The sequence below is a fragment of the Pyrus communis genome, chromosome 5 (genome assembly GCF_041283825.1).
Source record: "Pyrus communis isolate YQ-2024b chromosome 5, ASM4128382v1, whole genome shotgun sequence".
NCBI lineage: Eukaryota > Viridiplantae > Streptophyta > Magnoliopsida > Rosales > Rosaceae > Pyrus > Pyrus communis.
The window spans coordinates 10,857,206-10,884,645 of record NC_142569.1 but is presented as its reverse complement, the minus strand read 5'-3'; the positions used below and the strand labels follow the sequence as shown (position 1 = coordinate 10,884,645).

General features: G+C 37.7%; 4 protein-coding genes and 1 long non-coding RNA gene across 7 annotated transcripts; 3 read left to right on the top strand and 2 right to left on the bottom strand.

Annotated features, from left to right (window-relative positions):
* Nucleotides 1–22: 22 nt before the first annotated feature.
* Nucleotides 23–3,936, bottom strand: LOC137725885 (mitochondrial ATP-independent inner membrane protease subunit 2). 3 transcript variants are annotated; one of them, XM_068464720.2, is made up of 6 exons: nucleotides 3,669–3,932; nucleotides 2,399–2,571; nucleotides 1,497–1,680; nucleotides 680–786; nucleotides 465–580; nucleotides 23–311 (listed from the first exon to the last, which is right to left on the bottom strand). In XM_068464720.2, exons 1-5 carry the CDS (start codon nucleotides 3,738–3,740, stop codon nucleotides 499–501), a joined length of 618 nt encoding a protein of 205 aa, XP_068320821.2. In that variant the 5' UTR covers nucleotides 3,741–3,932; the 3' UTR covers nucleotides 23–311; nucleotides 465–498. The 3 variants fall into 3 exon arrangements, with proteins under 3 accessions (XP_068320821.2, XP_088550387.1, XP_068320820.2); XM_088694261.1 differs by having other exon boundaries at nucleotides 23–580; nucleotides 2,399–2,505; nucleotides 3,669–3,936; XM_068464719.2 differs by having other exon boundaries at nucleotides 23–580.
* A 1,617-nt stretch (nucleotides 3,937–5,553) lies between these two features.
* Nucleotides 5,554–7,630, bottom strand: LOC137726578 (uncharacterized). The gene is made up of 2 exons (XR_011067650.2): nucleotides 7,158–7,630; nucleotides 5,554–6,011 (listed from the first exon to the last, which is right to left on the bottom strand). It is a non-coding gene; the product is annotated as an uncharacterized LOC137726578 (long non-coding RNA).
* Nucleotides 7,631–8,182: 552 nt separating this feature from the next.
* Nucleotides 8,183–11,839, top strand: LOC137725340 (ENTH/VHS/GAT family protein). Its single transcript, XM_068463988.2, has 4 exons — nucleotides 8,183–8,453; nucleotides 8,866–9,407; nucleotides 10,321–10,599; nucleotides 11,083–11,839. The coding sequence occupies exons 2-4, from the start codon at nucleotides 8,913–8,915 to the stop codon at nucleotides 11,611–11,613; spliced, it is 1,305 nt and encodes a 434-aa protein (XP_068320089.2). The 5' UTR covers nucleotides 8,183–8,453; nucleotides 8,866–8,912; the 3' UTR covers nucleotides 11,614–11,839.
* An 872-nt stretch (nucleotides 11,840–12,711) lies between these two features.
* LOC137726126 (structural maintenance of chromosomes protein 1) lies at nucleotides 12,712–22,752 on the top strand. Its single transcript, XM_068465000.2, has 18 exons — nucleotides 12,712–13,474; nucleotides 14,704–14,940; nucleotides 15,780–16,013; nucleotides 16,306–16,544; nucleotides 16,815–17,081; nucleotides 17,288–17,558; nucleotides 18,024–18,148; nucleotides 18,602–18,711; nucleotides 18,815–18,922; nucleotides 18,998–19,137; nucleotides 19,972–20,061; nucleotides 20,164–20,372; nucleotides 20,590–20,759; nucleotides 20,925–21,034; nucleotides 21,119–21,498; nucleotides 21,718–21,969; nucleotides 22,127–22,354; nucleotides 22,448–22,752. Exons 1-18 carry the CDS (start codon nucleotides 13,037–13,039, stop codon nucleotides 22,494–22,496), a joined length of 3,657 nt encoding a protein of 1,218 aa, XP_068321101.2. The 5' UTR covers nucleotides 12,712–13,036; the 3' UTR covers nucleotides 22,497–22,752.
* A 1,102-nt stretch (nucleotides 22,753–23,854) lies between these two features.
* Nucleotides 23,855–26,555, top strand: LOC137726699 (patellin-4). Its single transcript, XM_068465636.2, has 4 exons — nucleotides 23,855–25,220; nucleotides 25,336–25,460; nucleotides 25,555–25,696; nucleotides 26,124–26,555. The coding sequence occupies exons 1-4, from the start codon at nucleotides 24,387–24,389 to the stop codon at nucleotides 26,388–26,390; spliced, it is 1,368 nt and encodes a 455-aa protein (XP_068321737.1). The 5' UTR covers nucleotides 23,855–24,386; the 3' UTR covers nucleotides 26,391–26,555.
* Nucleotides 26,556–27,440: the final 885 nt, after the last annotated feature.

The window sequence follows — 27,440 nt, the reverse complement described above, 5'->3', positions numbered from 1 at the left end:
TACTACAACACAAGATTTTGGATTTGATGCATGCACGTAGCACAGAGGAAACAAAGCATAAATGGATCTTGTTGAAACACACGAAAGTATATTCCGCCGGAAGGATCCACACACAGACATGCCAAGGATTTAAATATAGGTCTAAAAACTTGACAACGTCTAGATTGCTTCTCTCTCTGTTAGTTTTTCGGAGAACAGCGCTGTTCCAAACTCCGTCAAAAGACATATACCACTCTAAACTCAAATTCGTTACAGGCCGCTTCTGTATTCTTCAGCAAAAACAAAACGTGCCATTACTGAAGTGGGAGCACCTGAACAAGCATCATAAACTTACAACCATCTCACGAGTCAAGAACAACTTGAAATTCCATCTTTATTTTTCTTCTTGTACTCGAAACAAGGGGAAGAACAGAGAAAGAAGAAAAATGATCCGATAAGCAATTGGGAGGAAAGTAGGTACAAACCAAATTAGCAGTCATTGCTTTATGAGGACATACTTCAGGCTTTGTGGTTTTTTGCCATCTCATCGACATCCAATTCAACTTGTAGAACTGGTGCATCCTTTCGCATGCTAGAATGGCTGGACAAAGAATATAACAAACACAAATATTAATCACTGCAGAACTTCTCGTCATATAAAACAAAGATGAGTTGAGCAGATTTAGTTTGAGTAACTCGCCTGTTCTGCACGGGGCCATGATCCACAGCTGTTCGTAAACAATATATGACTCTGCCAACTATGCCTGTCATGGAAACTGGCCCAAAGTTTCGACTGTCATTGGCTTCCTGCCAGAAATAAGAACGAATACTTATCCATCTATTCCCAAATATTCAAGTAATGCCATACAGAGAATGTCATAGTTCACCCTAATTGTGTACATGTGTCAAAAGCTAGAATATGTCAAAATGGTGAGTTGTAAATTTAGTCAAAATTCTAAACACGAGGAAGGAGGAGAGAGAGAGAATCCTGAATATCATATATTTTAGGTGAGTTTCAATTTTTACATGATCATAGAATCAAGAGATTATGGAACTATAGATGAGCATTTGATGTATGTGTTGCATATTTATGAATCTTGATTCATGTGAAACGTCTATCTTTAATTATTCAATTTGTCATCTATTTCCAATAGTTTCCCAAATTTTCAATTTATGCCACCGGTTCCATGACTTTCTTAAAGATTCTTCAAATGTCTGTACCCATTTCATGAAACAACCTCCTCAACTAACAAGCTGTTGCTCAAGCATAGTTCATATAAGATTTACGCTTGATAGATGTTACAACCAAACCAATAGATGGCTATCAAAATTCCACACATATGTAATGATGACAATATACTCAGCTGCTGTGCTACAGCTATTGCCAAATAATAAAACATAAAAAGCAGTGTGGACGGACTCATAAAGGAATCATGCAAACTGTGCAGTAACCGAGCAATTATATTTGATACATTTGTCTGAACACAACTATAAAAATTCTGAATATGGCATTGTACCTTGGGCTTCAAACTTTCATTATCAGCCAGCACCCAGCATTCATCCTTGTCAAGGACAAAGGGCTCATCCTTTTCATCCGTAGACAACATTTCATACCCTTCAATTGCAGCCAACCTTCTGACAAGATAATTATCTGGTTTCTCGGGGTCCTTCAAGACCACTACATCCCCAACAAAGACACGCCTGTCAGATAAATATGAGGATGTCAGATAAATGTTTCACACAGAGGTATCAATCTCTGTAAAAAACAGGTAATGATCAAACCAGAAGGACTCAGCTCGGGACCATCTTTAGAAGAATGACAAGCAGAACATAACATGATTAAGCACCAGAAAGCTTATCACCAATCCATGTGAGAATTCGAGCACAAGTTGAATAAAAGCTCACAATACATGGTAAAGGGCCTGCTTTAACAATATAGAGACTCAATAAGATCGAATAAGGCAAGAGCATACACCAACTTCAACTTTTTATGTATCCATGGACAAACGGCACAGGCAACCAAAGTGGTCCTGGTCCACAAATCTATTTATGACCTTTCCTAAACTGCACCTAAATTGACAAAGTATAAATGTTGAAGAAAAACACCCCAATTGCTCATCATCACAGAAGTAAATTAGAATTGATTTACCATCCTCAAGTTTCTGAAGGCATTTACGATATCTCAGTTCCTTCATGAAACCCCTACCATTTGCAGTCCCGCATAAGAAGCTGATCTACGACCAACAACTTAACAAGGTTTTATATTTTAGATGCACAATCTTAGATCATTACATAAAATGCTTTAACTGGTCCTGGAGTATCTTTGGAAGAATGATATTTATATTCAAGCACAAAAATTACAGAGAAAGGAAATCAAACTCGCAAAAAGAAGAGAGGACATATTTAAAATGGTAATTACCTTGGATCTGCAGCTGGTATCTTCCGAACAAGAAGAGTTCCCCCTTGTGCCCCTATACTAGGGGCCATCTCCTCTCCTTTATTCCAATGCAAGTATGTCAGCCTTCCCTGAAATAGATTTTTAAAAAGAGCATCACCCATTTCTTTGTCCGTGATTTGACCTCTGTGATAGTTCTGCATTACATGAACACTTTTAACATAAAAACGTAAAAGAACAATATAAAACAAAAGTCATTTATAAAGCTTTCACTGACTTAAAGGTAACCCCTGTGAATGGAAAGTAAGAAACTATCTTTAAGATTGCAGAAGAACCAGAAGAAAATTAAGTGTTACTTGACCATCTAAACCATCTGCCAAGCTAACCCTTTGTGCTTCTACAGACTAATAAAAACTTATGAAAGGATAACCCACATTACAGCTCACCCCAATTTACCCATGGAAAACTGAGGGAGATAACTGGTTCCCCAATTTCACAATTGAGTTTGAACATTCAAAAGACGCGCATCAAAGGCAAGGTAACATAAATCATGTTTCAAATGTTCCTAGATTCTTAAGAATAGCTATAAAGCTTCTTTTTTTTTTGACAATGCAATATTCTAATAAACTACTCTAATCTGCGGGAAAGGGGCGGGCACACTGCCTTGACCAATTAACCAAACCCAAAATATCTATAAAGCTAACTTTACCGAAAGTAGTGAACGTTACTGAATAATTCTCCATGGTCTCTCAATCTTTTCAAATGCCTTCGGAGAGGTCAAAGTAACAGTTTTGAAGCTGAACTAAAAGTTGATACCAAACAAGATTTCAGTTTTCAGTTTTCAGAAAAGTAAAAACTTGAAACCAAAACAAAAAACTGTAAGCGAAATGATTAACAAACAGGCCCTAAGCATTTCAAAAATGCACCTTCAACATACACGCAAGATTTCTCTGACCCATGTAGCACTATAAAACCTGAAATCATACACAATATCTGTTCCTACAAAAACATCATTGAAATTGAGAACGCAAAACATTGGGAAAACCCACGAAAACCCTTATTCAGATCACCATTTTAACACAAAACCACAAAACTACCAAAACAATATCGTTCTCAAAAAACCCAATACAACCCATCCATCATTACCCAAAATCTAAAAACCCCAACATCAAAGTTCACTGCTTTAACTTTCCATGGCAGCAATATTACAATGGGCAATCTCAAAACCGGTCTAAAAACAAAACCCAGACGGCGAAACAACGAAAATTGGATGAGAGAGAGGAGAGAGAAGGACCTTCAAGCTGAGAGTGGCAGAGTACTCGAGCTTGTGGGCTATGTACCGGCACCAGGTGGAGAGGGAAACCATCGCAGAGAGAGACGACCGACCGCCAGCAGCTTCGAGTTGTTGCTGTACGAGATATATGCGTCGTCAAGCTTCCCCTTCCCCTTCCCTTTTTTCTTAAACCCCAAACAAAATTTGATCTTGGAAATTTTGGGATCGTGGGCTCTCGCAAATCGCAATTTTTATTGGTGTTCAATGCTTAATCAAATGAACGCTCTGCAGTCCGATGTGTTGGAAATCAGTGTATGCAACGACATGCCGTTTCACCGGGAAATTTTGGAAAATAACCAATTTTAGAGGCACAAATTGAATTATATTTAAACTTTCTAACTTCTTAGACCTTGTTTGGTACACTATATAAAGTATCGGATATGACTAATAATACGAACCGAATGTTTGACGCTCATATGTATTAAATATTTACCGAATTAAATAGTCTAGCCCCACCTATTTTATACGGTGTACATCCGCTTAGTTATACACTCTGAAACCACTGTATTATTTAGTCGAGTAGAAAACACTTTTGCTTGCTTGCTCTCTCGGTCCCTCACTCTCGTCCCTCCCGCATCGCTTGCTCGAGAATCTCAGGTTCTTCTTCTTGCCTCTCTGTTCTCCTCTCCTATTTTTCTTGCAATTGGACTGTTGTAATTAGCGACGGGGTAGAGCGGGAGTTGCTGGACGTGGCGATGGACTTCTTACTTGAGAGCCTTATAGAGGAGCTCGTCCTCTTCCAAGTTGTCGCCATCACTCGACATTGCTGGGATCCTGTCCCTCTCTCCCCCTCTCTCTCTCAACTCAATTTTGCAATTTCAGATTCCAAATTTCTGAAAAATTGAATACCAAACACACAGTATAAATAATATGGTAATAAGTCCGATGTTACATCAAACGTGAATTTAAGACTTTTTACATGGATTTTTGGTTTGTCAAATTCGAGCCTCTAAAATTGGCTATTTTTCATTGTTTCATACACTGACCTTAGGATATAAACAGCTTGTGAAAAAAATAATATAATCTAAACTACCTATTAATAAATTTTTAGTTGTCAACCAAAATTTCATTTTAACCCCCTCACCAAAACTGGACTCAAATAAAAAATATGAACAATTTAGTAATTACATGATCATAAATTTTGCTGTTTTTTACAACTTCACAACTAGGTTAGTATAGCATGCCCTAATTAAAAATTAAAAATAAAAAGTATTCCCACGTTAGAATAAACCTCTCATCATTATCCCATTCATAACAATTTGTTTTTTTGTTTTTAGAATTTAGAAACTAATCCCACTTCATAATAAAAAAAACAAAATGAAATGAAATTGTTCACAAGGTGTGTGTGGGCATCTGTTAGTCTCCATATATAAAGTAAAAAAATAGATGTAAAGAATAAATTGCTACAAGTGCGAGCGTGTATCAAGGGCTAGTAAGACAATAAATTAGCAAGGGCATATATATACCTACATTCGTCTGCTCGTCATACACACTTTTCTCACAAACTGACATCATCTTGTCTTCAATCCACTCAAATTCGCTAAGAGCTAGCATCTCAGTTAAAGCAAAATATTTTTCCTTCAATGTCTTGATTCGTGATTCAATACGTGGATAGTGGATACACCTTTAATCCACACCCTAGAACTTTAGCTTCCATCATAACATCTATCTTCACCAATAACCATTCTCGAACTAGTGTCAGCTCGTCAAGTCAGGTCATTATCCAATTCTAGCAATGACCTATCCTTACTAGTTGTCCAATAATATTTTTGTTCTCACCTTCCTCGTTTCGTATATGAAACAAACAACATTTTAAACCTAATAAAGCATAAAAAGACACCATACATTACAATATAGAAATCATAGGCATTTCATTCCAAATGTTATTACATAAGACAGTGGTGACTTTCTTAACTTGAAACAAAAGAAACAATCCAAATGTTATTACAAAAATTACAATTGAAAAGGACAACTAATGTCTTCGTCAACTTAAAACAAAAGGGCACATCTCAATTAGACTTGTAAATGGGTCGGGTTGAACCCGACCCGTTAAGCTAACGGGTCATCCGAACCGTTAAGCTAACGGGTCATCCGAACCCAACTCGTTAAGCTAATGGGTCATCCGTTTCAACCCGTTTCACCCGTTAACCCTTCTTTTTTTTTTTTCTTTTTTTTTCTTCATCCAAATCAGTTACACCCGTTTCACCCTTTGTTAGCATCCTGGTGCTTGTGCTAGCCACCTCCTTCCTTCGTTTGGTTTGTGTGCATATGCAAGTCATGGAGTAATTTGATGAACACCTAGAGCTTTATTACGATGTACAAGAATACAAGATTAGGAATGTCACAAAACATGTTTATGTCTGTCTACTTTGCCTCGATAACTAAATGAAACAACTACAACCACGACCCATGGCTGCAACGAGCGTTGTTGATCAATAAACCAGGGATTTTTTTAGACATAATGCGAAGACCTAATCAATGCATGTTCTTTCTCTTGTCGACAATCGACAACAGCCTCGAAACTAAAGATTTAACCTAAGACCTAATCAATGCAAAAACAACAGACATAATTTAAAAACAAAAGGAGAAGGAAACATCATTATGAGTCAAAACCCAAGAGAGTGGAGAGTTTATCCATCCATAATGTCTCTGTCCCTGAAAACTTCATGGCTTAAATACCATTGCCACTACCAATTCTCGATCCATAATCACGAGACAGTGCAAATTATAAAGTATGACTTCAAATTAATTACTAAAGTTCAATGTAATAGAGGAAAACAATAAACATCCAACCCAAACTCCTTTATCCACCTAAAAGGGAAACATTTCAAAGGCCAGGAGAAAAATAGAAGGAAATATATAAGTATGAGCAGGATGCCTACACAGGGAGGATATAGAAACTTACTGAGCAGTAACTTATGTTGTTCGTATCAATTTCAGTAAAACCAAATAACAACAGCAACCCAATTCCAATCCAAAAACCAACCAAAACAAAGCAAACTCAATACTTTTAACTTCATGGGGGTATATTAACAGCTCCAAATTACCCAAAAATGGAAATTTTAATCGGAGAATATACATATGAACAAATTTTACAAAAAACCCATGAACAAAAAGCAAAATCCATTATCCAAAACACAACCAAGAAAAAAAAGAAAAAAAAGAAAAGAAACCCTAGAAACCCAAAATATCACAGAGAAAGCATAATTTGCATAATAGAAGCACAATCGCAGTTGAAATTATTAAACACAAATCAGCTAATTTTAAATTAATTCGAAGTTGTTCTGAAGAGACCACCTAAAATCAAGCTCAAGTAAAAACTGAGAAAAAATAGACAAATCTAATCTGTATAAACGAAGAGGTGGAAGGGAATCGAGCATTAGGCTTTCGAACTTTCAGTCAGTATATTGTTACGCATGAAAGAAGAGGTGGAAGAGAATCAGAGCTTACCAGAGAGAGAGTGGTGGAGTTGGAAGGGAAGGAGCACATCGATGGCCGATGAGCAATCTCTTAGTCTTAGAAAGCAAAGTCATGCGACGGTGCAAGAGAGAGACGTGAGGAGGAACCTAAGGTTTTCTATCAGGACTGTTGAAATTACACAAAAGTTCTCAATAACGGGTCTTAACAGGTTCACCAAGAATGACCCGTTATTTAACGGGTGATTAAGGGGTTGACCAGTTAACCATCCGACTCATTTATCACTCATCCGATACTAATTTTAACGGATTGGGTCGGATCAGGTTAACGGATCGGGTGAAAAATGCCAGGTCTAATCTCAATCACCGACTTAATGAGCAAGGTTATCCCTCCATGCAATGCACTAATCCGAGGACTCAACAACGGTAATGTAGTCATACACATGAACTCCCCATCTTCAAATTGCTCGTCCGCATTAGCTTCCGTAGGATATTTTTTTCCACATTAGTTTCACGTGGTATTGAAAGTACGTGCGGAGCTCTTTTTTTCCTCCATCGAAGTTTTGATTTTCTTCCGACAAGTATTTCACCAAGGTTCACATCAATTTTGTTTACAGTCTAGTCTGATGTCGCATTTCTTGGAATTAAACTGTACAATTTATAGCATAGATTTTGTAAGTCTGTTTTTTTCGTCTTAGACCGGTGGTTGTCATCAGGCAACGTATTTTAGAATGCGAGGATAATGCCTCGCATGGGAGAACAATCAAACTAAAGCGAGGGCTTACAGAATTTGATTACTTTCATTAATATTACTATCTGCCTTAAATCCCAAACATTTCCATCTACCTTTAACCCCAAACGTCTGAGTCTACTGATCATGCCATCTGAGTCTTTGAAATTTGATTAAATGATTAAAAACAGAAGATTTCATTAAAAATTATAATAATTTTAACAATTAGATTAAATTTTAAAGATTTAAATTGTATTATCAGTAGACTCAGATGAAAGCGATGAGATCAGGAGATAATGCCTTTCCACCCCGAACATCAAAAGCGACGTGGCAACAGAATCCACCAAAAGCCCACGAGGCAAAATCCTTGTGTCCATTATTTTATTTCCGCCACGCATTATCTTTGTTTGTTTCCAGTCTTGACCGTCCCCATCTTTCTCTCTCTCTCGCGCTCCCCTCGCTTTCTCTCTCTAAAGGCCAGAGCTTTAAGGCCAATTCCAACTCAAAAGCCTCCGATTCTCTCTCCAAAAGCTCGAGGATTCCAAGCAGAGCCTGCAAATTCCTAAGTTACAATCTCCGCAGACCCGAAAGTCACAGCAGGTTCGTTGGATTTTTCAGCTGTTCATAGATTTCAATTGATCTGTTTTAGTTTCAGATGGAGAAGTAAAAAAACTAAATTTTTATGTTTGGCTTCGTGTTTTTCTGGATTAATCAGAGAATCTGAGCAAAACCCAATTTTTAATTTGATTTATATTTAATTTTTAGCTGCACTATATTGAATATTTACTGTTAAATTGTTTAAATTTGAGACTAAGAACAGTGAAATGTTTCCAGGAATCAACCTGAGATTCAGAGCCAAACCCAATAAGTCACATATGTTTTAGACTTTGATTGTGATTTAAATTTGTATTTTCTATTTAGCTATAATTTATTCCATTTTTACTGTAAAATAGCTTAAATTTGAGTTCTGTGACGATGAACACTGTAATTTATTTATTTTTATTGGAATCAGGGTTGTGAATTTGTGATTTATCCAAAAGTGAAGAGACTGGTAAAATAATGGACAAGTTGAATCTATCTCAGTTGGGGGAGAGGTTAAAGATAGGTGGAGCTCAAATGGGTCGAATGGTAAGTGGGAAAATGAAGGAAATGAAGGAGATTCTGCAAGCACCGACCCCGGAATCAAAGATGATCGACGAGGCCACTCTGGAGACCATGGAGGAGCCGAATTGGGGTATGAATTTGAGGATATGTGCAATGATCAATAGTGAAGAGTTTAGTGGGTCCGAAGTTGTTAAAGCCATAAAGAAGAAGATTTCGGGTAAGAGTGTGGTGAGCCAGAGGCTGAGTCTTGACTTGTTGGAGGCTTGTACTATGAATTGCGAAAAGGTGTTTTCGGAGGTTGCATCGGAGAAGGTGTTGGAGGAGATGCTTAGGATGATCGATAATCCGCAAACGGATCCTGAAAATAGACGAAGGGCTGTGCAATTGATTAGGGCTTGGGGAGAGTCTGAGGATCTTGCGTATCTGCCTGTATTTCATCAAACTTATGTGGTGAGCCCTCTTTATTTTGGATATCAAGCATTTTATCATGTATTTTTATCCTTTCAATTGCATTTTTGAATTTGAAGTTGTTTCCCGGCATCAGTTAAGTACATGTCTATCAGAGTAGTTTTGTTTCTTCTTAGTTCTTAGTATTCGTCAAGTTTTTAATCTTTCTAACTGTTTCGTACTGAAAAAAAAACGTCTTTATTATATGACAGTTCCTCACATGAAACCCCTACCATTTGCAGTCCCTCATAAGAAGCTGATCTACGGCCAGCAACTTAACAACGGTTTTATTGTTTTAGATGCACAATCTTAGATCATTACATAAAATGGTTAAACCGGTCCTGGTAATGTCTTTGGAAGAATGATATTTATATTCAATTACAGAAATTATAGAAAAAGGAAATCAAACTCACAAAAAGAAGAGTGAACATATTTAAAATGGCATTTACGTTGGATCAGCAGCTGGTATCTTCCGAACAAGAAAAATTCCCCCTTGAGTATCTATACGAGGAGCCATCTCCTCTCCTTTACTCCAATGCAAGTATGTGAGCCTTCCCTGACATGGATTTTTAAAAAGAGCATCACCCATTTCTTGGTCTGTGATTTGACCTCTGTGATAGTTCTGCATTACATGAAAACTTTTGACATAAAAACGTAAAAGAACAATATAAAATAAATAGTCTTTATTAGGCTTTAGTTGGCTCGAGTGTTACCTACAATTATGGCTTTTAACCCAGCAAATGTCCCGTAGTCAAGTTACAATTTTGTCAGCGATGTCAACTACCCTGCCATTCAGTTTGTTATTTTGGTCTGTCTGGACATGTTCACTGGGTTATTTTTTTTTCTTTCCATAACAGTCCTAGTTTTGCAGTTATTAAGAGGCTGATGTCCAGCTTTTTTTCTGGGTGTTATGCAGAGCTTGAGAGAAAGAAGCACCGATCCTTTAGCACAAGAAGGGGCTTCGCCCTCGTTGCAGTCTACCTTGGAGTCATATGTTCATGACCCGCTGTCTCCCCCTGAAAGATACCCTGTACCTGACACAGGATTGCATGGAGGAGCAAATCATAGTGACTTCCCCTTTAACTATCAAAACATAGCAGTTGAAGACAAAAAAGAACTTCTTGTCGTAGCTCGTAATAGCCTTGAACTTCTGTCAAGTATTTTGAATACCGAAACAGATCCGAAACCTTTGAAGGTATTTCTGACTTCTTATTGGAAAGGAATACTATTCCTTCGTATCATAATTTTTTCAAAACTCTTCATGTTGATCATATTCCTTTTGTCATAATTCTTTATTCTGACATCAAGTTCTGCCCCAAGTTACAAGTACAATATGGATGAACTACTAAACTCTCGTTAATATAAAAGGTAGAAATGTTGATCTCGTATATTGGAACCCATGGTATGGACCCGATTATGTGCCATGCATTATGACAGGGTGTGAGCATGCAGGTTTGGGTGCACAAGAATGTTTGCAATTGCAAATGGCCGTTCATGTATCTCCTTTCCGTATCATTTATATAGAGGAACATTAATACTTCTTTAGATACATGAAAATGATTCTTCTAGGACATATTTGCCTTTTTCCTGTAATTGAATTTTGTTTCACTCTTTACGTTATTCGAAGATCAGCTTGTGGACAGAAAGACATGAAAGCTGATTGAATACTTGATTGCAGGAAGAACTAACCGTAAACATGCTGGACAAGTGCAAGGAGTCTCAGCCAGTTATTAAAAGGATCATAGAAACCACTACCGATGATGAAGGGATGCTCTTTGAGGCCCTATTCCTTCACGAAGAACTCCAACAGATCATTTCCAAGTACGAAGAATTGGAAGCTTCTCAAAAATCTGGAATCCAACAGCTTGAAAATCCTGCAATCACCTGGGATGAGGGGATGGAAGCTGGTCTAAACCCTGGAGAACTCCCTGGAAACTCCAACACCACTGAGCGCGAGGATTTGGAAGACACCCAAAAACATGATGGAAAACTGCCCGAAAATTCCAGTGCTAATGAAGGCAGCTCGTCCGCTCAGGTAGGAAACCATAGCGAAACCAAAATAGTTGGCTCTTCGCAGCAAGGCACCAAATCCAGCGGTGCTTCTGAAGGCGGCTCATCCGCTGAGGTAGGAGGAAAACATAGCGAAACCAAAATAGTTGATTCTCCGCACAAAGACCCCAAGTCCAGCAGCGAAAAATTAGGTGAATGAAGGAATCAAGCTCGATACATTTGGCTGTATCCATGCTTTGTTGTGATGGCTGCGCCGCCGCACTGCAGCCACGCAAATGACGTTTTATTTGCAAGACCAATCCTCGGTTACGAGGTTTTTCCATTTTCTTTCCTTTCATAGTAAATAATCGTTTCTGTAAACGTTGTAATATTTATTGCTCGTGTGACCGCTTCGTTATATTCATCCGTGCAAAGCCTTTTTTCCCTGTCGTTTCGTAATTGATGAATAGCTTGTTTGCCTTTTGTTTTCCAAAGGGAGGAAACCAACGAAAAACATTTTACCCAATGTTTGTTATTTATTTTTAAGGAATACTAATGAAAATGGGTTGAAAACTTTAAATTTTAATGATAAGGATAAACTAAAGGGTAAATTGAATAGTATTATGATTGATTTTTTAGTGTAAAAATATGGTTTTTCGTTAAAATGAATTATACTGGAAATTTTTCGTTAAAGTTCATTTATTTTTATTAGATTAAAAAGAAGTACGAAATTAAATCTCAATTGATGAATAATCGAATTCAAGTATCAACTATGTTTTATATATCCATCACCATCAAATATTGATAACATATCATAATATCAACAGTATATTGAAAACAGATCATTTCAAGTGTCGTTATTGGCACTCTAAACTTTTTTTGTCCACTTTTAATAACTGTAGTTTCTTTCAAAATATAATAAATTTGAAATGTATAATGAAATTTTTTGAGTATCAATAATAACATCATTTTAGAAATTGGGAATTATAAATTTAACTATCCAATGATGTTTTATTTATTTTTTATTTTAAATATTTGATTCAAAGAACAATCTAAACGATTGATTTCATCATTTTCCTAGTCAATATGCAATCAATCAACCTATATTCTATTATTCGTACAACTTTAAACTCAAATATGCTTCGTTTCATACCAATGACGTTATATCACAAGAGATGTCGATTCGAGTTAAATCACCTAATAAAGAAGAATATTACTAGATTGTACCAGTGCGAAAAGTCGAATATTTAGTAAAATTATGGAAGAAAGCCAGAAAGCTAGAAAGGTATCAAAATCCAAATAATCTTGTATTCGCAATTTCGCATTACAAAATACCAAAAACCAACTGAAAATGGACCCACTGAAAATCCCATACGGCAGGCTCGATATATGGCGAAGTGAAAAATATCAATGCGCAGCTCCACTCCTGAAAAACTCCCCTTCTCCCGCCAATTCCCTTCCTCTCCGCACTTTCAATTTCCCTCCGTTTTCCCAAGAAAGTCGCACTTCCTTTTCCGGAAAAATCTCAAGCTTCTGTAAATCTACTCGCTCTGCTACTGTTCCCTGAATCCGTAGCTTCAATTTTCAGAATCCGGCCCTAAATCTCCACTTTTTCCCAAACCCTAGTTTTGCTTCGACTGGCCATGCCGTCCCTGGTCTCTCAGGGCAAAATCCTCCGCCTGGAGCTCGAGAACTTCAAGTCCTACAAGGGCTTCCAGACCATCGGCCCCTTCTACGACTTCACTGCGATTATTGGGCCCAATGGAGCCGGAAAGTCCAACCTCATGGACGCCATAAGTTTCGTTCTCGGCGTGCGGACGGGCCACCTCCGCGGGGCCCAGCTGAAGGACCTGATCTATGCCTTCGACGACAAGGAGAAGGACCAGAAGGGCCGCAGGGCCTTTGTCCGCTTGGTTTACCAGCTGGCCAACGGGTCGGAGCTCCAGTTCACCCGAGCCATTACAGGCGGAGCAGGCAGCGAGTACCGTATCGATGGCGCGTCTGTGACGTGGGAAGAGTACAATGCGAAGCTCAGGTCTCTTGGGATTCTTGTCAAGGCCCGGAATTTCCTCGTCTTTCAGGTTAATTTAAAAGATCAAATGCTTTCGAATTTCGCAGTATCGATATGTAATGTGAGCTTAGGGTACTTCATTTCTCTGTTCGATTTATTATTTTTGTATTTTATCAATTATCGTGTTGGAGGTGTTGCTGATGTTTGGAAGCTGATAATTTGGAGTTGATTAAGGGAGAGATTTTTTCAAGTCCCAGGTATTCAAGCGGTATGTGGATACAAGTGGGGGAAATGAGATATTTTTACGTATCCCTCTACTTATTTTGTGACACGTTGAGTGCCCGCTTGAATAAATGCACTTGGAAAATTTTCTCTGAATAAGACCATCTCCAATGGTTGGGCTAAAAGTCAAAATTTTTAGCCCGAAAAATTTAGCTTTTAGCCCAAAAACAGTTTTTCTACTCCAACCATTTTATCCTAAAATTTTAGCCTGGATTATTAAAGAATAAATTTAGGCTATTTTTTTTGTTAAATTAAATTTTTTTTTTAAATAAATATGTAGACTATCATAAATTAATTTTATGAACATTTTAATCTAAAAAAATTTAAATTCCGATAAATATTGGGTAGAGTCCACCCCGTTTTCTGGGCTAAATTTCGGGGGGAATTTGGCATTGGTTTAGCATTTAGCATTTAGCTCAAAATTTCCCCTTGGGTTGGAGTGCGTTTGGGGGGTAATTTGGCTTTTAGCCCACCATTGGAGTTGGTCTAAGGAGGGAAAGGAAATCATTTGCATTTATTTGCCACGCTGTGTGTTAGTGGAGATATGTATATTATCTATTTATTTTCAAATGTGTATGATTTCTCAGAAACTATTCAAATGTATGAGACTCAATGTAGACTTCATTTTTAAAATTGTAATTTGGATTTCATTTCCCTGTCTATAGTTTCCAACTTTCCATCACTGTAGCATCTATCACTGAGTCGTATGTATTGGCCGAGTTAGTACCATCGGTTGCATCTTATTTGCATCGGAGAGTATATTCATTCTGGGTCAAAGGGGGAAAATGAGTAGTTATAATCATAAAAGGGGAAAAATGAGTGGTCATAGAGTGTCGAGTCATTGCCTTACGGCTATTTAAGTGTTAAAGGAAGTTTATAAACATGCTAAACTGTGCCTTGTTCACTTGTTTTGAAATACTGTAAGACATATTGGAGCTCTTACGGTGGTTCTGATATGTCCATAGGAAGTTAGGGTGACTTCTAAGTTCTAACTACCTTTTATCTTTTTTATTTCAGGGCGATGTGGAGTCTATTGCCTCCAAAAATCCCAAGGAACTTACTGCACTTCTTGAGCAGATATCTGGGTCTGATGAACTCAAGAGAGACTATGAAAAATATGAAGAAGAAAAATCCGAAGCTGAACAAAAAGCAAGTCTTGTTTATCAGAGAAAGAGAACAATAGTATTGGAGAGGAGGCAAAAGAAAGAACAAAAAGAAGAAGCTGAGAAACACCTCCGCCTGCAAGATCAACTGGTGTGCATCTCAAGGTTTCTTTGCTGGTTTCATACATGTGCACATATGAGCTGCAGCTACTTTTGCATTTACATGCATACATACATGGGTTACATGTCTGCATTCACGCATGCATATGCATATTTTGTCTTAATACCATATCTGCTTTAGCTGCAGAATTGCAGTTAGTTGTCCTTGAAAATGTTTAAGTTTCATAGTTACTTGGATTCTCACAAACTGAATGCTTAAATTTCTAGCTTGCCATCCCTTAACCAAACACACGCACACACAAAGGGAAAAATAGTACAAAGACAAAGTGAATGCTTAATGTTTCTAGCTTGCCATCCCTTAACCAAACACACACACACACACACAAAGGGAAGAATAGTACAAAGATAAACTGAATGCAAAGGTAGGCTGAAATCTCAAACTCGTAGGAAATTATGTAATTCAGGAAAGAGCATACTAAATGGGCTTTGCAAAGACTTGGTTCTCTCTCTTCTCTCTTCTCTTCTCTCTCTCCCTCTCTCTCTCTCTCTCTCTCTCTCTCTCTCTCTCTCTCTCTCTCACTCACACGCAGGCACATACACAATCACTCACTCACACGCAGACTATCTGTCTTGTGTCCATGTGTTAGTGTACTCTGTGCGTGCATACACAAGATTTGTAAAAAAAAGTCCAGTGCAGGCTAAGCGGGGAATTCCTTAATATGTCAAACTTTTCTCTATGCCAAATTTTGGTCTTGAAGTTTGTTATTTATACAAGTTTAATAGCTTTAAGTGTTTGCCATTGAATGTTCTGCCTCATAATTTCTAACAGTTGTAATATGCTAATTGTGTGATTATCTATTTGTCCTGCAGAAATCTTTGAAGAAAGAACATTCTTTATGGCAATTGTTCAACATAGAAAAGGATATTGCAAAAATGACTGAGGAGCTTGACGCTGAAAAGAAAAGCCGCGAACAACTTATGCAAGAAATTGATGAGTTTCAGCTAGAAGCAAACAATAAGAAGAAAGAACAAGCAAAATATCTGAAAGAGATTGCACAATGTGAAAAGAAGATTTCAGATAGAAATAGTAAACTTGACAAAACTGTGAGTTTCTTTGGCTTCAACGGGACACAGAAAATTCACTCGAGATTTATTAAATTGAGTTTAATATGAGCTGAATTGGTCATCACCAATCTTAACCTCATTTGTTCATGGTCAAACTGGGGAACTATAAGATGTTGAAATATAGGGTGGTCCTTGTATGTTTGTCATAAATTGCTGGTTCTGTTGCCATTTTAATATGGTGACCTTTACTTTTCTGTTACTGCATAAAGTATTTTTCCGTGCTGAAGAGGAAAATATTATTGGTCATCTAATATTGTTTTTCTGTTTGCAGCAACCAGACCTTCTGAAATTGAAAGAGGAAATGTCTCGTATAAATGCAAAAATCAAGAAAAGTGAGAAGGAGCTTGCTAAGAAGGAACAAGAAAGGAAAAGACATAAAGAGGATATAAAACAGCTGCAGAAGGGAATACAGGAACTGACTGCAAAACTAGAGGATTTACATGAAAAAGGCCGAGATAGTGGCGACAAACTGAAGTTAGACGATACTGAATTAAGGGAATACTTTCGAATGTAAGCGTTTGGTGATTCCTGCTTTATATGGCCAGTATATCTTATTGTGATGGTAATCTGGCTCTTTACTTTTATTCAACCAAAATATATTTTCCTTGGGCTAAATACCATTTTTTTTTTCAAGTTTAAGCTAAGGAATGAACTTGTTGCCCTGCTTACCCTTTTCTTTATGGACTTGTTAAGTTACATTCATTTAACCATTGTGCTTTCTCTAGCTTTTCTCTTCGTGATATGGTTTTCTAAATTGTCATTGAGATGCTGATGTTACAGCAAGGAAGATGCTGGGATGAAAACTGGAAAGCTAAGAGATGAGAAGGAGGTCCTGGATAGGCAACAGCATGCTGATCTTGAAGCTCAAAAGAATTTGGAAGAAAATCTTCAACAGTTGAGAAGTCGGGAGGCTGAATTAGAGGAACAAGAGGAACAAATGCAAACAAGGCAGAAAAAAATTAAAGAAAATTCTGCGAAACATAGGGATGAAGCTAAAAATCTGGATAATGAACTGCATGCCATGCAATCTGAAAATTCACTGGCCAGGTTATTCAGCTCGCCTGTATGCTTCTCTATTTTATGTATATGTGTGTGTGTAGGCTCTGGCAGTTGTATCTTGCTGCCACCCCATTCTCTTATGTGTTGATTTGGATGTGTTTTATATTTTGTCGTTTTATTTTGTTGTGTTACCAGAAATTAAGACAAAAAAGCATTGAATTCATGTTTACTATTGTCTTTTTTGGTGCATACAGAACAAAATATGAAAATCTGAAGTCAAAAATTGATGAAATAGATAAGCAACTACGGGAATTGAAGGCTGACAGATATGAGAATGAGAGGGATTCCAGGTTGTCTCAGGCAGTCGAGACTCTCAAACGCCTGTTTCACGGTGTTCACGGTCGTATGACTGAACTCTGTAGGCCAACACAGAAAAAGTATAACCTTGCTGTTACTGTTGCCATGGGTAAATTTATGGATGCAGTTGTAGTTGAGGACGAACAAACGGGAAAGGAATGCATCAAGGTTCTTCATGATCTTATAAGTTTATCTCCTTTCGTAGTGTGTTTATCTAAATTATACTGTTGACATCAAGTATCAATACTTTGCTTTTGTATTTTATAGGTAGTTTTTACATTTTTGTGCTTCAAACTCACTGAACATTGCTAAAACATATAATTTTATCGACCCCTAAGCATGGATGAGGCATCCCGTAGCTGTTAACTATCCTACTGTTTGCATACTGAATACTTGAGGGCATTTCATCTTCTGGTTTTGAAGGCAGTCCTCGCCTTCTAGGAAAAGCAGATGCTTTTTTTCCTTTTCAATTTCTATGTACATATTTGCTGGTTGTGTGTTTGAATATAAATATCACATGAAGCTGGGTTGTTTATTGGTTTATTGACTGGCCATCGCTGGATTCGTGGGGTTGACAAAACTTTTGAAGTATGTGAACGCAATTCTGGTACTGAACCTTTTGCATCCCTGCAGTATTTGAAAGAACAAAGGCTTCCTCCTCAGACATTCATACCTCTTCAGTCTGTCCGTGTGAAGCCCGTAATGGAGAGATTGCGCAACTTAGGTGGTACTGCAAAGCTGATCTTTGATGTAGTCCAATATCCTTTAGCAATGCAATACTTCTATAATCTGTCTTCTGGTAATGGTCTTACAGTACAGTAGCCTGGGTATGTTTGCTGCCCGTGTCCATGTGTTTTTCAGGTGCTCCATTCTGGTCAGCTGACAATTCTGCATACACGTGATTTCATGTGCATGTTTTTCTTCTTTCATCTTCAGTGATGTTTCCTTCATGTGACTCCCTTACAATTGTGGCCCTCCCAAAAGGAATTTGGGTTACTTAACTGATGATTAAACCTTTTGGCACTATTGCATGTATTCTGGTGACTATTATCAACTCGTTGCTGTTGGTTATGCCATGATTATGCCATGCTATATTTTATGTGTGTTGGCCTCTCTTCTTTTTGTTTTGGTTTGGTTGTGAGAATAAACTGTGATTTTATGCACGAAAGTCTGAAAAAGCTTCTATGATTTGTGGACTTAATGAATCACACGTTCGATCCTGCCTTGGAGAAGGCAATTCTTTTTGCGGTTGGCAATACTCTTGTCTGTGATGAACTTGATGAGGCTAAGCGTCTTAGCTGGACTGGTGAGAGGTTCAAAGGTAATTAGTTTCTGTATGTGTAAATAGTTTCACATTGTGTATTGACAAATCATGTTCTTATTGAATTAGGTCTTTACCTTTTTATGTTTCCGATATAAATTAGTTGTAACTGTTGATGGAATTCTGCTCGCCAAATCCGGCACAATGACTGGCGGTACAAGTGGTGGAATGGAAGCAAGGTCAAAACAGTGGGATGATAAAAAAGTTGAAGGTTGTTTTTGATTTCTCTTATTGTTTTGAATTTGGGATTATTTTGGATGTGGCTTTAACTGTTTTTATTCTGTAGGACTAAAGAAGAAGAAAGAACAATTTGAGTCAGAGTTGGAAGAGCTGGGGTCAATTAGAGAGATGCAGATAAAAGAGTCTGAGACAACTGGTAGAATTAGTGGACTCCAAAAAAAAATCCAGTATGCAGAGATTGAGAAGGTAAATCCATCGATTCTCTTCCATTCTACAGATGAAGGCTTGTCAACGTGGTTTTAATTGTTAGTTTATCATGCTTTGAAGCTTTAAGTATGGTGGCAATAGGTATCTACTTTTTTATCCATACCAACTTTTCATCTTGTTTTGGTCCCTCAGCTAGATTATAGCTGCTCGGGTCCTTGAACTTTTGTTTAGCGGTTAGCGTATAATTGTTTCATATAACATTCTGAAAATGGCTTGAGATTCTGCCATAACTTGAGTGGGATAGAAATTCTTTTGAAATCCTTACATTTGATTTTGTTTGTGTCAAGTAATGTGACCCATACTCTATATCCAGAAGGGAAGATGGAGGTTGAAAATTAGAGCTGTTGCTGTGTGTTATTGTGTGTGATTTGAAAAATAATATGATTTTTAGATATGGAATTGTGGAAAGGTGTGGCCAGTTTCAAATACTTGAAATAAGTAAGGTTTTATTTTGTAGGAAATCCGGTTTTGGTCAATAGATCATTTTATATTTCGGCATAGGTCAATGGTCATTCCACTTTCTAGCATAGATCAATTGAATCAATTATCCTCTTCAATTAAGGTCAATAAAAACAATTCTTCTCTCCATCTAAGGTCCATACCCGTCCTTAATATATCTCTTTATTGACCTCACTCAATCCTAATTTTTCTCTCCATCTAAGGTCAATTACCCCTTTATTTTATGTTTTTGGGTGCGTGGGTTGGGGTGGGGGTGGACTGCATGCACTGCAAAATAACATTGTTATTTCTTGATTTTGTCTTATGCAATTATTATTTTTCTCGGATGGACAAATAAGATAATTTTTGTTGCAGAAAAGCATTAAGGACAAACTCGTAACCTTGGCACGGGAAAAGCAGAATATAAAAGAAGAGATTGATCGCAGCAGTCCTGAACTTCTTAAGGTTTTTTGTTTAGATTTTTATGACGACAAGGCTCTTCGTCTAGTTTCTTGCAATATTTGAATTCAAGCCTGTAGTTTCAGCTGTTCTCAAATTTTCTTGCAGTTAAAGCAAGCTGTAGATAAGCGGAGCAAGGAAATCAATAAGCTTGAGAAGAGGATAAATGAAATTGTTGACAGAATCTACAAAGATTTTAGTAAATCTGTTGGGGTGGCAAACATCCGTGAGTATGAGGAAAATCAACTCAAGGCTTCCCAATATATGGCAGAAGAGAGGCTTAGTTTGAGTAGCCAGCTGTCAAAGTTGAAATACCAGTACGTCCTTGGCTACCCCTCCATTTCTCTCTCAAGTCAATAAATGCAAATATCAACTTAGATGTCAATTTAAACCTGTTAAGAGTTTCATTTTCTTCGTTTCCTATATCTTTTCGGAATCAAAACAGGTTCTTCATTTCTGATTACTAGTTGTATGGCAGCTGTGGCACTCACTCAGATTATGTGATGCAATGCTTTTATTTTCGTTTGCTTTCAGGTTAGAGTATGAGCAAAACCGGGACATGGAATCACGAATTAATGAACTCCAAGATTCTATTAGTAAATTTAAAAAAGCTTTAGAACGGGTTCAGAAGGAAGAGGCTGCAGCCAAGTCAGCAGCAGAAAAAGCTTCTGGTGAGATCGATCGGTGGAAGGAAGAAATACAAGGTATGAAATGGGATTGTTTTCCAAGAAATGAAATTTTGAAGCTTCTATTCAATCAGCTCGAGATTTAGTGCTTAAGTTATTCAAACTAGTCAGCAAGCCAATTTATTCTTCATTCTTCATTTATTTTTTATTTTTTATTTTAATATGTCTCTTCCCATTCGTTAGAATGGAAATCCAAGTCAGAAGGGTGTGAGAAGGAAATCCAAGAATGGAACAAGCGGGGTTCTACAGTTACAACAAGTTTATCCAAACTTAATCGACAGATACACACTAAGGTTGGAGTCAGTTCTCTTTTCACCAGTTGTGTACCTTGTTCTAGGTAAATTTAAAAGGCTTACATGTGTTTTCTCACCTTACAGGAGTCACAGATTGAGCAGCTGATGTCACAGAAGCAGGAAATAGTAGAGAAATGTGAATTAGAACATATAAACCTTCCCATCATCTCAGACCCAATGGAGATTGATTCCTCTTCAATGGGCCCAGTTTTCGATTTTAGTCAGTTAAACAAGTCTCACATGCGGGACAGAAGGCCTTCTGAACGGGAGAAGCTTGAGGTGGAATTTAAGCAAAAAATGGATGCCGTAATTTCAGAAATTGAAAAAACAGCTCCAAATTTGAAGGCCCTGGACCAATATGAGGCAATAAAAGAAAAGGAAAGAGCTGTAACTGAAGAGTTTGAAGTGGCTAGAATAGAAGAGAAGGAAAAAGCTGATATGTTTAACTCAGTTAAGCAGAAGAGGTATTAATTGCTTCTACACTATTAAAGATGCTTGGCATGGAATTCTGCTGTGTTAAATAGACGTTTTCTATAGGATAAGAACTAGAAAGAGAAATTTTTAATTTTCCACCTTTGAAAAGCATTGTATTGTTTTATGCTGATCTCCTGCAAACCAAATGTTCTGTGGTTTTTCATTATAATGCAGCTAGCTTTTTTGTTTTCTTGTTTTGGTCAATGCAGGTACGAGTTGTTTATGGATGCCTTCCAACATATTTCCAGTAACATTGATAAGATATACAAACAACTGACGAAGAGCAACACACATCCACTGGGTGGGACGGCATATTTAAATTTGGAAAATGAAGATGATCCGTTTTTACATGGCATTAAGTACACTGCTATGCCCCCAACGAAGCGCTTCCGTGATATGGAACAACTATCTGGTGGCGAGAAAACTGTTGCAGCATTGGCTTTACTCTTTTCCATACACAGGTGTGTCTCTTAACTCTTTACCAATGGAAGAGTTTTTACCTTTTAAGTTTTAGAGGCTATCACACATGAAAGTTTCAGGTGGAACTTTGTGTATATGGAGATTGCCACAATAGTGATGTATATTAATAGTTCTATTTCCTCTTATACATGGGTTCAGTTTTAGGCCTTCACCGTTTTTCATACTGGATGAAGTCGATGCTGCACTAGATAACTTGAATGTTGCTAAGGTTGCTGGATTCATCCGTTCAAAGGCACGTGAAGGAGCCAGGGCTAACCAAGATGATGAGGGAGGCAGTGGTTTTCAGAGCATTGTAATATCTCTAAAAGATAGCTTCTACGACAAGGCTGATGCTTTAGTTGGGGTTTACAGGGACTGCGAAAGGAGGTGAGCTTCACACGATACTAGGAACACCAATAAATTTTCACATTTCACTTTATACGGTTTACTAATGCAATAACCGTGTTTGCGTTATTGCAGCTGTTCGGAAACTCTGACATTTGACCTGACCAAGTATCGGGAGTCATGATACAGCTCCCACAGGCTTCAGCTAGATAACCATGCTTATGATGTAGATACGGATTGTTTCGCTCACATTTCATGTAATTGCTGTGCATAAAGGTTGTAAGATTTGTGTGGCTGTTGGATTGTTCTTTTATAATTAGGCATGAAATTCAGCAAATAGATCTTCTGTGTTAGGCATGTAAAATTCACCCCTTCTGGTTCTGTCTGATTTGGAGACCGATAATGTTTTACTTTTTCACAAAGCAATAAGCTTTACATTATTTACTGTTCTTTTACTTTTAGGGAGTGGTTTTTTACAATTTTCTTTTTACCTCTTGCACTCCTCTTAATTTTGTCCCTAGATTGTTTTTTAATATGTTTCCGCTAAATGGCCGCCGGAAAGAAAGAGGGGAGTGTATAAGACCAATGAATCTCCAAGTGTGGTCGTCTCGAGATTGACGACCATATTAGGATCTGCTTAGGAATATTTACGTAGAAAGCAAGTCTGCTCATAAGCGCTTATGTTGAAAGTTGTCATAATCACAAGTTCACACCAATATGTTTTTTGAAAACCATTTGAAAGTGTCTTTTTGAGGGTTTGGAGAAAACATTGGAGCGTATATCTAAAGCACGAGAAAGTGCGTGGGAATATAAGATAACTTGGGAGGCTTGGAATAGTGACTTGACTTGGAGAATGAGTCAAGTAACACGTTGTGGTTGGTGAAAAGTAGTCATTGCCAAGCTGTCAAGTACCATGTTAGTTGCCCAAATGTTGGCCAATTTAGGCATACACCAACAAATTATTAAACCAGTCCCCAACAGAGTTGCAGAATTATGTGCAAGGGGTTGAGAGATTAACTAATCATGTCTTTTTACACAATTTTTTTATAATGTTGGTACAAAATGTAAAACTTGAGGTGTTGGAGAGTTCATGGAAAGTCCCATTTTGAGAGAGTTCTTTTAGCATTTCTCTTAGGAAAATTTAAAACCACTACCATGTTTCAGTGTATTGCATTGATAATGAAGGATCAAAGATCTGTTTTTTATTTGATCGAAAAGTCACAAAAATCTAACCGTCTAAATTCAAGTATAGACTATACTCCGATGCATAATAAAAAAATGTAAATTTCTCAAATTTTTTTCTTCTGTTCTTTCTTGTTTTGCTTCTTAATAAAACAGAGCCAACTTATTAACTTAAATCCCTTAAAGAAAACTGAAAACTAAGTTTGAGTCAAAAAGAAAAAGAAAAAGGAAAAGAAAAGGAAAGATCTTTTGTATTTCCCCCACCTAAATCTTCCATTCATTAAGAGCCACTAGTATCCATGCCAGCCTGCCACATGTTCAAACAATCCAAAACAATCCAAAACAATTTTGGACCAATCTAATTGTAGATTGCTTCGCACATAATCAGTTGGTCTAGTGGTATGCAGTTTTTATTATCAAATTTTATTTTTCCGAATTTCATTATCGAATTTAAGGTGATACAAAATTATAAATACATTGTGATTTATCATCAACGAATTAGCGACTGGTTATAAAAATGTCTTTCTAAATATCTTATCGCATGCCAAATTTAGATCGTGCGATGATTATTTTATTTTATTTTTTTTTCATTTCAAAAAATTAAAAAAAAAAAAAAAAAATTCATCACACAATCTAAATTTGGCGCCAAGGGTAACTCACGGTTGTTTTCATCTTCATAGGCATACAAGATTCCAAGAGAGCTTTGGAGTTTGAGGTGATAGAAAAAAGGAAAGGGAAAAAAGAAGAAAGCTTTGCAAATTTTTGTGTCTCCATGTCGATCTCAATTCTCCACCATTGAATCCTCTCACCACCAAAAATTAGTCCTCTGGAAATAGCTGCCAGAGAGCTGTGTGCACCGAAACTCTGGCACCACCGGGAACCTGAAAGCACGATGACGGAGAAGAAAAAGGAGGAGGAGACACCATTAGAGAATGTCGAGGATGATCGTGTCGAAGAAACCGAGGATGAAAGCACCCAAGAAGAAGGAAGAAAAAATAGCCCAAGTGAAGATCAAGAAAGTGATGTAGAAAAGGAGGGTGGAAATGTAACTTCACCGTCTGTCGAATTCAAGAACAAGAAGAAGAAAAGGCAGAGAGCCTTGATGGAATTGAGGTGCAGGGTTGAGGATGCAATTCTTGGGAATTATCTGTTGGGAAAACCCAACAAGAAGCTTGGATCGGACGAGAGTTTTAGGCGGGAGAAGGAGCCAAGGGAGATCACTCTTTGGGGGGTGCCCTTACTCCCTAGCAAAGGCCACCAAGGCACCGACATTGTGCTGCTCAAGTTCTTGAGAGCGAAAGACTACAAGGTCCTCGAAGCGTTCGAGATGCTGCAAAGGATGCTGAAATGGCGAAGAGAATACAAAACGGATGAGATTCTGGAGGAGGAGTTGGGGTGTGATCTTAAGACTGTTGTGTTTTTGAATAGTGTGGACAAGGAAGGGCACCCTCTGTGTTATACATTTTATGGGCCCTTTAGAGATAGGGAATTGTACAGTAGGACTTTTGGTTCTGAGGAGAAACGGCAAGAGTTTTTGAGGTGGAGGGTTCAGTTTATGGAAAGGGGAATTCAAAAACTTAGCTTCAAGGACGGAGGAGTGGATTCTATGGTTCACGTTACCGATTTGAAGCACTCGCCAGGGCCGGACATGAAAGAGCTTCGTTCTCTTAGCAACAAAACCCTAGTTTTGCTCCAAGAAAACTATCCAGAGCTCATCCAAAAGAATGTAAGTAGTACTTTCAAATTTGAGGTTGTGGGCTAGATTGAATATGTTACGATGTGATGATCACGCTGAAATATTTGTACAAATGTTGAAATAAGATTGGTTGATTAATTTGCAGATTGTGATAAATGCTCCACTTTGGTATTATGTGGTGCATGTGCTCAGATCAAGGCTCCTAAGTCAAAGAACCAAAAAGAAGTTTGTGTTTGCCAGGCCTTCAAATGTTACAAAAACCCTTCTCAAGTGAGATTAATATATAATATTTCACTAATTAAAGTTTGAATGCTTAATTTATGTTCTTTTATCTCACAAATTTGCTTGGGAATTTACCGAAAAGGTTTGTAGAACCAGAAGAACTCCCAGCTCAGTATGGTGGCCTCAAAAGAGAGGAAGATGATGATTTCACACCAGAGGACAAAGCATCAAGGCTCAAAGTCAAACCAAGCACAAATGCCTGCATCGAAATCCCAGTTGCTGAGGTATTACTTCAAACAACAAATATATTAAGCTTCCCATAAATTCAATTTTCTACTTTTAAATTGGAGAAATTTTTTAGTGTGACAGTTAAGCTATCATTTGATGTTACTAATTCATGTATTATAATGTAATCGAACATTACTGATGTCTCAAACCTGGGTTATAATATTGATAATAGATAGCATGAGCAAACTCGTAACGTCATGTGACATTTGTGGTGGTCATAGTGACAAAAATACTCTTTAGTTCGATGCATGATGAGGCAAGGGTTCATTAGTTTTACGTCCGGGCATGCCCTCAACCTTACTTATTCAGAGCAAATACGAAAGTATTTCACATCAGTTGGTATCCAAAAGCTTGTCTCTAGCTTTATGCTTGAATAATCTTGATTAACTGACAGATTTTGGGTGTGCTTAATTGATTGATTAGGGTGGATTGACAATGGTGTGGGATCTAACAGTGGTGGGATGGGATGTGTACTACAAGGAGGAGTTTGTACCTGATGATGAAGGCTCATACAAGATTCTGCTCCAAGAAAGGAAGAGATTGGGACAAAGTGTTAGAAACTCCTTCTATATTAGTGAACCTGGCAAGATGGTGATAACAATTGAGAACTGGACATTCAAGAACAAGAGGGTTCTCTATAGGTCCAAAGCCAAACCCACTCTCCCCATGTATATCTACTTTAACAAATAGCTTTCTATTTAGATAGTTCTGCTTAATTACCATGTGTTTGGATGATGGGAAAATATTTAGAATTCAAGGAAAAGTCGGGAGTTGGACCGTAGAAAAGCTAACTCCCTCGTTTGCCAAGATGAGCGGAGAAAATGAGAAATTTCATGCGAGAAATATTTTGGAAAATTCTGTGGTTTAATTTCCCTTGGTTTTCTTTCTCTTTGTTTGGCTTTCATTTACATCGGTCTTCTCTATTTGCTGTCGTTGCCTCTTTATCTTTGTTTGTACCATACTTGACTAATCCCGAAACTACTAAGCACCAATCAACAGCATACCGTCAAGGATCCACAAGACTTTTCCTCCAACCAGGAGGCCAATCACAACACGACACATGTCGGTATCAGAGGCCAGTTATAGCGCGACACATGTCGATATCAGAAGCGAATCACAACACGACACATGTCAATGTCAAAACAAAACTAGAAACTCTCTTCTATAAAAGGGGATCATTCTCTCACAATAATCCCTAATGTCATTTGTACTAAACTATTCACTAGAACTCACTAAAAGAGAGCTTGAACCTATGTATTTGTGTAAACCCTTCACAACTAATGAGAACTCCTCTACTCCGTGGACGTAGCCAATCTGGGTCAACCACGTACATCTTGTGTTGTTTGCTTCCCTGTCTCTATTCATTTACATACTTATCCACACTAATGACCAGAACAACCTAGCGAAGGTCACAAACTTGACACTTTCTGTTGTACCAAAGTTCTCGCCGATTTTGTACATCAACAATCTTGTTTTGTTTTCATGTCATTTTTTTTTAATGATGTTGTTCATCCCCCAAATTCTACATGGACCTTGCATGTAGGTCGAGAATTTACATGAACATGAATTTAGAAATTAATTACTAGTTTCTACTAGTAGATAGATGGTGTGTGAGAGATGAAAATAGCTGACTTAGAGCAGCTCTAGGCCAAATGAAATTACCGGAGGGGGAGATGTCGGAGGCGGGAGGAGAGGAGGAGGTGATGGGTTCAGGTGAGGCGAAGAACCCGACTTGTCGGA

Coding starts and splice junctions, on each gene's coding strand:
- LOC137725885 (XM_068464719.2), bottom strand. CDS start 3,740: ATGGTTTCCCTCTCCACCTGGTGCCGGTACATAGCCCACAAGCTCGAG. Junction 787..1,496: donor ATGAAAGTTTGAAGCCCAAG/GTACAATGCCAT, acceptor TATTTCTGGCAG/GAAGCCAATGACAGTCGAAA. Junction 581..679: donor CATGGCCCCGTGCAGAACAG/GCGAGTTACTCA, acceptor TTCTTTGTCCAG/CCATTCTAGCATGCGAAAGG.
- LOC137725340 (XM_068463988.2), top strand. CDS start 8,913: ATGGACAAGTTGAATCTATCTCAGTTGGGGGAGAGGTTAAAGATAGGT. Junction 9,408..10,320: donor TATTTCATCAAACTTATGTG/GTGAGCCCTCTT, acceptor GGTGTTATGCAG/AGCTTGAGAGAAAGAAGCAC. Junction 10,600..11,082: donor CAGATCCGAAACCTTTGAAG/GTATTTCTGACT, acceptor ACTTGATTGCAG/GAAGAACTAACCGTAAACAT.
- LOC137726126 (XM_068465000.2), top strand. CDS start 13,037: ATGCCGTCCCTGGTCTCTCAGGGCAAAATCCTCCGCCTGGAGCTCGAG. Junction 16,545..16,814: donor TTAAGGGAATACTTTCGAAT/GTAAGCGTTTGG, acceptor CTGATGTTACAG/CAAGGAAGATGCTGGGATGA. Junction 21,035..21,118: donor ATCGACAGATACACACTAAG/GTTGGAGTCAGT, acceptor CTCACCTTACAG/GAGTCACAGATTGAGCAGCT.
- LOC137726699 (XM_068465636.2), top strand. CDS start 24,387: ATGACGGAGAAGAAAAAGGAGGAGGAGACACCATTAGAGAATGTCGAG. Junction 25,461..25,554: donor GTTACAAAAACCCTTCTCAA/GTGAGATTAATA, acceptor TTTACCGAAAAG/GTTTGTAGAACCAGAAGAAC. Junction 25,697..26,123: donor TCGAAATCCCAGTTGCTGAG/GTATTACTTCAA, acceptor TTGATTGATTAG/GGTGGATTGACAATGGTGTG.